The sequence below is a fragment of the Diachasma alloeum genome, unplaced genomic scaffold, assembly GCF_001412515.2.
Source record: "Diachasma alloeum isolate Michigan unplaced genomic scaffold, Dall2.0 Dall_scaffold_00711, whole genome shotgun sequence".
NCBI lineage: Eukaryota > Metazoa > Arthropoda > Insecta > Hymenoptera > Braconidae > Diachasma > Diachasma alloeum.
Window position 1 is genome coordinate 517,176 of NW_021680842.1, and position 10,052 is coordinate 527,227.

Consider the following 10,052-nt stretch of genomic DNA (forward strand, 5'->3'; position numbering starts at 1 on the left):
TGTTTGCTGTTCTTTATTTTAAAAAAGTGTTAGGAAAAGTGCGAATGAGTACGAAGTTCCAGTTCCGAAACAATAAATTTATTTATTCAAATAATTCAGTCCCTGAGAGTTAAACAACTCGTTACAATAATTTTCAACGGTACAATGATTGCACCTATTGAGGAGCAAGTTCAATAATTAGTACGATAACTAGTAAATGCAGGGAAATTCCATCCTTACGCGCTACAAATTTAATTTATACCCGTGATGGAAATCATTTTTATAATAAAGACAATCACTGAGATTCAAACAATTTTCTCATCAAAAAATAGAATTTTATAATAGAAAAATATATAACCGAAAATTTTTTCGAAACTTAAGAGAACTTTTCAGAAATCTGTTTTCATAGTCAATTCTGGATCCAAAACATTGAGAGCAGTTCCCACCAAATGCAGAGATCCAGTAACCAATACTTGCGCTCTTTCCTCTTCGCTGAACTCCTCCCGAATCTTCTCGAATACCTCCAACAGTGATTTTCCAGTGACACCACCTTTCCCCCAAATATTACAGTGAAGTTGGCACTTCTTCTGCTGCTCCTCACTCGTAGTTGTGAAATTCTCCTGATCAGTGCAGTTCTTCCCCGAAATATTTGGTACGAAGTAAGCCTTGACGAATGGAATCTCCCTCAAAATATCCAGATGCTGGGAGGAAGCTCGGTTGCCGGTAGAATTGAAAATCAAAATTTTCTTGCAGTTGTTCTTTTTCTCCTGAGTCTTTCTGAACCACTGGACGCAGACTTTCATGCTGTCAATTGTGTGGGCCCCGTCGAGATAACAGTCCGACGATTTGCCATGCAAAACTTGAGTTCTTCCTGGACACTTGCAGTCTTTCAATCCCATTTCAACCCTTTTCAAATCGAACCCCTGTAGATTTCCATTTTGAGGCATGAAATTTTCGTTATTCTGAGTCTTCGCTGAGTTGATCCAAGTCTCCCCTAATTTGACGGCTAATGCAGCATTCTCGTGCTGAATGTCTCCGAGAATACCAATGTCAGGTGGGAATTTAGTCCACTGGTAGGTACTCAAGTCTGGGACAACAGTCAAAGGGCAGTTCTTCTCAACAGCTCTTTTATTCAGAACTTCCATCGCTTCTGGGGGTTGTTCCACCGTAAACGCAGGCACATTAGGTTTGAAAATTCCGGATTTTTGCCATGCGATACTGGAGAGAGTGTCACCGAGCATTGGAGTGTGGTCAAGCCCCAGAGCAGTGATACCAGTGCAGATTGGGGATTTCAGGACGTTTGTGCAGTCGTATTCGCCTCCAACTCCCACTTCAATGATTGCTACATCAATTTTGGAATTCAGGAACACGTGAAACATCAAGATCGTGAGGAATTGGAAGTAGGGAGGCATGTCGCCGGGGTGCTCTTTCTTCTCGCTGAGACAATTGTACAATTGCCAGAAATATTTCGTAAAATCATCCTCAGAAATAGCATCTCCATTTATTCGAATTCTTTCACGAACTAAAATTAAATGCGGGGATGTGTAAAGACCAGTGCGATATCCGTGAGCTCGGAGAATTGAGTCCACCAAGGTGCAGGTCGAACCTTTTCCTTTCGTTCCCGCTATGTGAATTACAGCCAGAGAGTTGAGCTTCTCAACGGCGATCCCATATCTGCAAATCCAGAAGAAAGAAATGCGACTCTGCATTTGTCTCGTTCTTTCATTCGCGGTTTGAAGAAGTAAAACGAAGGAGAGATAATGAAACACGTATGAAAAAATTCGGCTCCTTCAATTGGAATTCTATTGAAATTCTAGTAGAATTCTAGTAGAATTTTCGATTTCTATTAGAAATTATCTAGTGGAGAATTAGACAATTTGTCGTTAGAGTTAAAATTTGTCGTTTACCTCAGTAGATATTTCAAAAAGGTTTGCAGTTTATGGAGGGGCTCAGAAACTGTTCGCCACGCTGCCTTATTCTGAAGAGAATTCAGCGTCTTGATGGTGTCCTTAGGAAATTGAGAAAGTAACTATTCGATACGCTTTAATCCTGAAACTATATGGAGGATCTTTCTCATACAAGTCATGATTATTAATTGATTACAAATGAAGTCAACAGTATCAGTAGTTTATTTTTTTTGTTGGTCAACTCACTCACCTAAAGTATAGAGAATAGGTATTTAGTAAAAAGTCAAAAAAAAGAATTAATCGAAGATGAAAAATTATTCATTGATGTTTCACTCCTCATTCTCTTAATTCTCTTCAAGTCATTATCACTATTTATAAAACATCTATGAGTATATGAAATTTAATAAATTCGATTTCTTCATGTTCACAACAAATGGATAAGTCAGTTGTAATCTAAGAAAATACACAAATGTGTATTTGTATATTTATTTATGTAATATTTATTTTATCAAGTACCTGATACGTAGGACTACCAGTTGATTCTTCGTAATGCATCGCCCTGTACAGCTCTCTCTCCTCAACAAATGGATAATTGGTCGGATAATTGTTCAAGACGAGCTTGCACCGAGAGAAAAACGACAGGGTTCTCAAACAAGTCTTACTTATGCCAAGAATTTTTTTTTATCATAAAAAATAGTGTATTTCGATCCAAGTGCGACGGATTTTTCACGAGTGTGAAATTGGAGATCCGAGAAGAAGGCGAGGTGTACCAATTCACCAAATGAAGAATCCCCGTCGCACATGCATCGAACTATATTTTCCTGACGTTGCCTTTATGTGTCGTTAATAAAACAAATCATTTAATTCCACGGCCTTTTCAATGGGAGAAGAGTTTTCAATTATGTGGCGCTGAAAACCGATGTATTTACCTAGATCTTTATTGCTTCTCGCAAATCTGTCATGAAAGTCAATGATGAGGAATTGTTGAAAAAGTTTCTTCTGAGATTCATTCAGAAGTTTAGAAGAAGAATGGTAGAGTCCAGATAAAAATTCAGGAAGAGTAGTAGGAGAAGCCAATTGGTCATCAATAGACGTCTGAAAGACGGAAACGATCTTCTCTGAAGAATTTTCATTGAATTTTCGATTGATGATCGATCGAAATTCCGATAATAATCCACTCTTGGAAATGAAATCTAATCCAAGAATGCAATCGATTTTAATATTGGCGAAGACTGCCTCAATGTCAACCGAGATGTTATTGATAGAAATAACATCAATATCATAATATGAATAATCACATAGTGTGAATATCAACATGTTTACATTGTTAGAATTCTCTTATTAAAGTTGTTTTGAGGTTCACTGAATTATATATCTACCTCGTTATTTTTTTCGCCGTTGTGAACGCGTTTATCTTATCTATTCTTCTCTTTATGTGTTATATGAATTCCCGGTCTACATGAATATTCTGTGAGATTGGGAAGGGACAGAAAATGTGAAAACCTGAGAGGGTATACATGTGGAAAATAAATACAAATAGTGATACCCTGAAATTATATGATACCCTACTCCTTATTGACGATCCATCCATTGCTAGTGTTTGCAGTTGTAATAATAATAGCTTCGTAGCCTATCGAATAATAGAGTTGAGCGAGCAAAATGGTTCAGTCCAATTTGACGAATCTAAGGGTAACGAACCCGCCCGTGGAAAATACGAAAATACGGGTTTTCACTGTCAAATCGGACCTGCCTGATAAATTTATCAATGGATTTCCACAAGGAAACATTCCTGATCTTGACATACATGGGATTATGGAAACCCAAAAATTTATCAAAATGGAAATCTATTTTTTACAATCTTTATTCAGCAGTGGTTGTAACGATGATGACTACCTATGGCCTTTCGCGGTTAGTGAATATGATTGTCTCAACTAAAAATATGGCTCAATTTATATTTCTCGGAGTACTTGAAAGTGGTTTGAAAGGTTGTACTTTATTTTTTTACGCTTCAAAAATCATAAATATTTTCGAAATGGTGAGTCGTCCGCCCTTTCAATGTCAAACATCTGAGGAGTCTCTAGTTCACCAACAATTCAGCAGAGAAGTTCGGTAACGTTATAATCCGTAATATTGAGTACAAAAGCGTAGAATACAGTTGAATCTCTGTATAAGTTACCTCGAGGTCCGAGTGCTCGAGAATTAACTCTGTCAAATTAACTGAGGGGTCAAGAAAGACAAAGAAAGCACGTATTGAGTCATCGACTATCGATCTTAACTGGTTGGAGGTAAAAACTTAATTGAATAAGGGAGAAGCGAAGACGGTATCTTATATAAAATATCCGGTTTCTAGGGGAGCATGGGGCAAAATGAAACACGGGGCAAAATGAAACAGTGGGAAAATCTCGTCATCTAAAGGAGATAGGACATTTTTGAAGAAGACCTTTTTTGTAGCTTGTAAAATTCTCTACAAAAAGGTTTTTATGAAAATCATCCTATCTGCCTTAGATCACAAGATTTTCTTGCTGTTTCATTTTGCCCCGTGTTTTATTTTGCCCCACCGTCCCCTATTTCAGTAGTGAAGCGGTAAACCGGGTCAAGTCGATTTTGACTTTTGATCAGTTATTGATGAATATCTCAGAACCTAAGAGAGATAGCAAGATTTTTCTAATGACCTTTTTTGTAGAACCAATTAAGGGCTATAAAAAGGTCATAAGAAAAATTTTTCTATCTCTTTTAGATTCCGAGAGATTCGTCAAAAACTGGCCAATAGTTAAAATCGACTTAACCCGGTTTACCGCTTCGCTACTGATTTGTCTCCTCTGTGACGGCGCGCGCAGTGCGGGTGCGCCGATTCCCGGAATTTTCCTGCCCTCCTGTTCCTGAGGTATCTTATATAAAGAGCCAACTGATTATGCTCGTGTCTAATCCTGTTCATTGATTTCAGACGTGTTTCGCGCTACTGTTTTATGTACATCATGATAGCAGCACCATATTATGGAATTGATGCTTTTTTCACAGCTCTACCAAAGAGAAAATTACCGCTTGAATGTTGGTTACCCTATGATTACTCCAGTCTGTACGCATGGGGATTTTCATCAGTCTGTCTCTTACTTGGTATGCTCTGGGGTATTACATTCAATGTAGTATGCAATTGTCTCTTCTTCGAAATGATGATGCAAGTAGTCCTCCACGTGAAGATATTGAAGATTCGACTTCGAGCGATGATAAACACTCAACCGAATGCTAACAGGACCAATAATCATTGTAGAGGAAACCAATTGCTATTGGAACGTCAATCGTTGCATCATTGCGTTCAATATCACATCGCCATCATTAGGTGGAATTGTCTTTCTACTAATATCTGCGCCTGTGATCTCTCTTTCGGTGATTAATAATTATACGATTTCAGATTGGGCAAAGATATCAAGGCTATATTGTCCACCATAATATTGATAAAATACTCATTAACTTCCATCATGCTATGCACAACTGTTTATCTCATGGCCAAAACACCAGTATTTTCGACAAATTTTGTTAGCTTCAGCGTTTACTTCGGATTTATATTTTATCAAATATATATTCTCTGTTATGCTGGTCATCGCATCCGAATGGAGGTACTTGAATTGAATTATTGAAACTTTAAAAGTGAAGAATTGAATGATCACTCGTTGGATTTAGTGACTTTTTTGTAATAATAAAGAGTATTTGTAGTTTGACAGCATTGGGGAAGTTTTATACACTTCCAATTGGATCGCACTGAGTGAAACCTCTAAGCAGTCTATGAAGTTCATGATGATCAATGCTGAGAAACCGTTCGTTTTCACTTGCGGTGGTATTCTAAAATTGGATATAGAGGCATTGAAGAATGTTAGTATCACAGAAGTTCAATAACACCCCCGTCGAAATCGCCGACAGCTATTCATTTTTCGGAATAATGATGATTTTTTTCAGACACTCCAGCTGGCTTATTCTATCTACAACATTCTCTAGGATCACAGTTATCCTCAGGCGACTCTCCGTAGCTCTCTACTTCTCTAGCTCTTCGGGCGTCGCCGAGCGAGGGGAATATCGCCCCCCACTACGTGTGTGCCGTCACGGACTCGGAACAACTCGAGAGGGGAAGTGTGTTTTGGGAATTGACGGTGGCTATAGCGTTCTTGCTTGAATAGTCACAGTGTCCCTCCTGCCAAACACTTGTAGATGCGTGACAATTTGAAATTAATTAAATGGATTCTCGGATAAAAGATAGTCGAAAGACAACAGTATTTCTGAATATTTATATCTTCATTGTATTCGTCGATTGAAAACTAATACAGAATACTTGTATGTTAATAAGACTGTTCAAACCGTTGAGAAATTGCGTTTTCAAGGATTCTGGCGGCATCGATGTCGTCCATCTCCCATCTCTGAATCATAATAATTTTAATGAAAATAAATATATTGAAAGGCCGCGGAAATAAAAACAAAAAATTGCTGAAATTCGGGGAAAATTGTGTTTCATGACTTCTCAACCAATAAGGGATTACAAATCCTGAGGATAACATGAAAGATTCCCCATTTTTCTAGGACTTGAATGCGGAGAGTTCAAGGTGAACTGAATGGAATGAATAATTTTAAAAAATTTTCAAATGTACAAAGAAAAACGAAGGGGAAATTGCTTTCGTTACAACATAGTCCATATTTTTTTTGCTAATCAATTAGGAATTTGCTTCTGAATGGAATTTCTATGACGATGTATTTTTCATTGAACTCAATGATTCATTGAATTCAACATTGTTCCAACGCTGGCAGCCAACACAGTCCCAATGTTGACAGCCACAAAAAGTTGGAAATCAATTAATGCTTCCATTCGAACGCAAAATATTCAATAGCTTGAAAAATTTATTCCGTTTCTGGCAACTGGATGAAACGCATTGCAGGAGATCTGAAGGGGATAAATAATTTTAAGAAATTGTATAAAACACAAGGTGGTTGACAGGTATGGACACCGCCATCTTGGATACCTCCTCCCTCTGCGACAAATTGCTTTAAAAATGGCGGCACTCCCACCTCGTACTTTTGATCATTTCTCAAACTCATGTTTCCCATTCAAATCACTCACAACTCGCTTCGTTCAGTTTCTACGAAATGAACAAATTTGTAAAGCCATCTTTCAGATTTTTCTATTGCTCATTGGCTAAGAATTCATGGGGCAAAGTTTTCCTCGAATTTCACTCCCTTTATTTCTCCCGCGGCCTTTTCATGAAACAGATTCATCGGTCAGTTATCCTGAGTGCTAGATAATTTTTACGTACATGTACATCTTCTGGCGCTACAAACGCCGGAACAACACTGACGTCCGGTGAAGCACTGAAATCACATCGTGTTAAAAATTTCTAATTCGTCACTTCATTTGTGCTCATTATCGTGACTAACCGAGACGTTCCTGGGTCTACACGGCGGTGGTTGTGCGTTGACAGCCGCTAACAGCATCGCAACGAACAGGAAAAGATAAATGAACTTCATTATGCGGAAGGATATTTCTTACAATTTTCCTTGGTTACTTTCGATGCGAGTGACGACTGATGGAGGCAATTGCATTTATATGCGAGCAGACTTCTCCCTATTGCTCGCAAAGTTTGCTTTAGCTCAATGGATTTTTCCACATAACAATGTTTGCATGTACCATATTTTGTTGTGTATTGTTTAGACAAGAAAGAGGGAAATAAGGAAAGCAAATTTGTTTGACAACACATTCATCTGTAAATGAACTTTTTTTCAATAATATTTGAGAATGATTATGACTGCAACTGAGAATGGAAAATACCATCTTCATTTACTGCTTGTCACGATTCCTCGTCTGGAAATTGGTATTGCATACTTTCCAAAATGGGAAACTTGGAAATCATAGCAGAACAATTTTGTTCCGAGCTGTTGCGATACGGTTTTTTACTCGGCCAGTCCTCGCCTTCGGCTCGAACAACAACTTTCTACGCAAGTGGGGAATTGCTTTCGTCTCAACATAGTCAATTTATTGTTGCTAATAAATTAGCAACTTGTTTAGGAATGGAATTTCTATGACGATGTATTTTAAATTAAATTCAATGACTCATTCAATTCAATACTGTCCCAACGGCGGCAGCCAATACTACCCCAACGATGGCAGTCAACATTGCCCCAACGCTGGTTGACAACATTACTCCAATTTTGGCAGCCAACATTGCCCCGATTTTGGCAGCTGACATTACCCCAACATTAACAGGCAACATTGTCCTAACGTTGACAACCAACATTGCCTAGACGCTGGCAGCCAACATTGTCCCAACGTTGACAGCCAACATTGCCTCAACACTGACAGCCAACATTTTCCCGAGGTTAGCAGCCGACATTGCCCCAACATTAACAGCCAACATTGTCCCAACGTTGACAGCCAACATTGCCTCAATGCTGACAACCAACATTGCCCCGATGTTGGCAGCCGACATTGCCCCAACATTAACAACCAACATTGTCCCAACGTTGACAGCCAACATTGCCCCGATGTTGGCAGCCGACATTGCCCCAACATTGACAGCCAACATTGCCCCGATGTTGGCAGCCGACGTTGCCTCAACGTTGACAACCAACATTGCCCCAACCTTGAAATTTTTTGCCTTTCCCTGAATATTGGTTTCAAAATCAATTTTGTCAACAACAGATGATACAAACTCAGTCAAGGTGGCTTTGGAAAGAGTATTTTAAATAACAATTGGATTTATTTAAACTATAATTTTTTCAGTTATCCGGGCATGGTTTAAAAATGGCCTATTCGAACTCCTGAAGCTAAAATGAGTTATCCTGATATGAAAAAATAGGAAATTTCGGATTTGACAAATACAATACTTCCTTTCCGAAGCAAAAATATTATTAAAATCTTCTTATACTATTTATCTTGACATTTTCCGGCTGCGAAAATTCAATTCGTGGTTAGAATTCATAAAACTGTCATACAATAACTAGATTGAATGGATGAAACCGACATTTTAGTAAAAATCCTGTTTTTTCAAGAATTTTACAGTGTAAGGCTCTTATTATTCTTTTCTTCCCCAAGTTTATTTGATTGAAATTAATTTTTCCTTATTTACATATTTGCACATATTTCATTGAGGAGATGAGGGAATTTCCGAATCACCTTCGTATCATTGTGGACATTGCAGGCTAAAAAGGAAAGAACAAGAAAGATAATACAGATTTCCGTCGCTATTTACTAATATGTTTTTTAAAAATAATATTTGACCAAAATCGTTTCACGTTAATGAAAAAAAATTGTTTAAAATCGGTTCTGTTTGCTGTTCTTTATTTTAAAAAAGTGTTAGGAAAAGTGCGAATGAGTACGAAGTTCCAGTTCCGAAACAATAAATTTATTTATTCAAATAATTCAGTCCCTGAGAGTTAAACAACTCGTTACAATAATTTTCAACGGTACAATGATTGCACCTATTGAGGAGCAAGTTCAATAATTAGTACGATAACTAGTAAATGCAGGAAAATTCCATCCTTATGCGCTACAAATTTAATTTATACCCGTGATGGAAATCATTTTTATAATAAAGACAGTCGCTGAGATTCAAACAATTTTCTCATCAAAAAATAGAATTTTATAATAGAAAAATATATAACCGAAATTTTTTTCGAAACTTGAGAGAACTTCTCAGAAATCTGTTTTCATAGTCAATTCTGGATCCAAAACATTGAGAGCAGCTCCCACCAAATGCAGAGATCCAGTAACCAATACTTGCGCTCTTTCCTCTTCGCTGAACTCCTCCCGAATCCTCTCGAATACCTCCAACAGTGATTTTCCAGTGACACCACCTTTCCCCCAAATATTACAGTGAAGTTGGCACTTCTTCTGCTGCTCCTCACTCGTAGTCGTGAAATTCTCCTGATCAGTGCAGTTCTTCCCCGAAATATTTGGTACGAAGTAAGCCTTGACGAATGGAATCTCCCTCAAAATATCCAGATGCTGGGAGGAAGCTCGGTTGCCGGTAGAATTGAAAATCAAAATTTTCTTGCAGTTGTTCTTTTTCTCCTGAGTCTTTCTGAACCACTGGACGCAGACTTTCATGCTGTCAATTGTGTGGGCCCCGTCGAGATAACAGTCCGACGATTTGCCATGCAAAACTTGAGTTCTTCCTGGACACTTGCAGT

The 10,052-nt window shown here is 38.1% G+C and overlaps 3 protein-coding genes across 3 annotated transcripts in view; 1 reads left to right on the forward strand and 2 right to left on the reverse strand.

The window, feature by feature from the left end:
- On the reverse strand, window positions 1-2,441 carry LOC107044289 (folylpolyglutamate synthase, mitochondrial). Its single transcript, XM_015266096.1, has 3 exons — window positions 2,403-2,441; window positions 1,887-1,987; window positions 1-1,653 (listed from the first exon to the last, which is right to left on the reverse strand). The coding sequence occupies exons 1-3, from the start codon at window positions 2,439-2,441 to the stop codon at window positions 369-371; spliced, it is 1,425 nt and encodes a 474-aa protein (XP_015121582.1). The 3' UTR covers window positions 1-368.
- Window positions 2,442-3,579: 1,138 nt separating this feature from the next.
- On the forward strand, window positions 3,580-6,089 carry LOC107044290 (odorant receptor 4). Its single transcript, XM_015266097.1, has 5 exons — window positions 3,580-3,995; window positions 4,831-5,223; window positions 5,296-5,500; window positions 5,598-5,753; window positions 5,838-6,089. Exons 1-5 carry the CDS (start codon window positions 3,652-3,654, stop codon window positions 5,874-5,876), a joined length of 1,137 nt encoding a protein of 378 aa, XP_015121583.1. The 5' UTR covers window positions 3,580-3,651; the 3' UTR covers window positions 5,877-6,089.
- A 3,059-nt stretch (window positions 6,090-9,148) lies between these two features.
- LOC107044312 (folylpolyglutamate synthase, mitochondrial) overlaps window positions 9,149-10,052 on the reverse strand; it is a 5,739-nt gene continuing 4,835 nt past the window's right edge. The window contains exon 5 of the mRNA XM_015266140.1: window positions 9,149-9,921. Within this exon, the coding sequence (XP_015121626.1) occupies window positions 9,556-9,921 (366 nt within the window). The 3' untranslated portion in view covers window positions 9,149-9,555. The remainder of the gene's footprint in view (window positions 9,922-10,052) is intronic.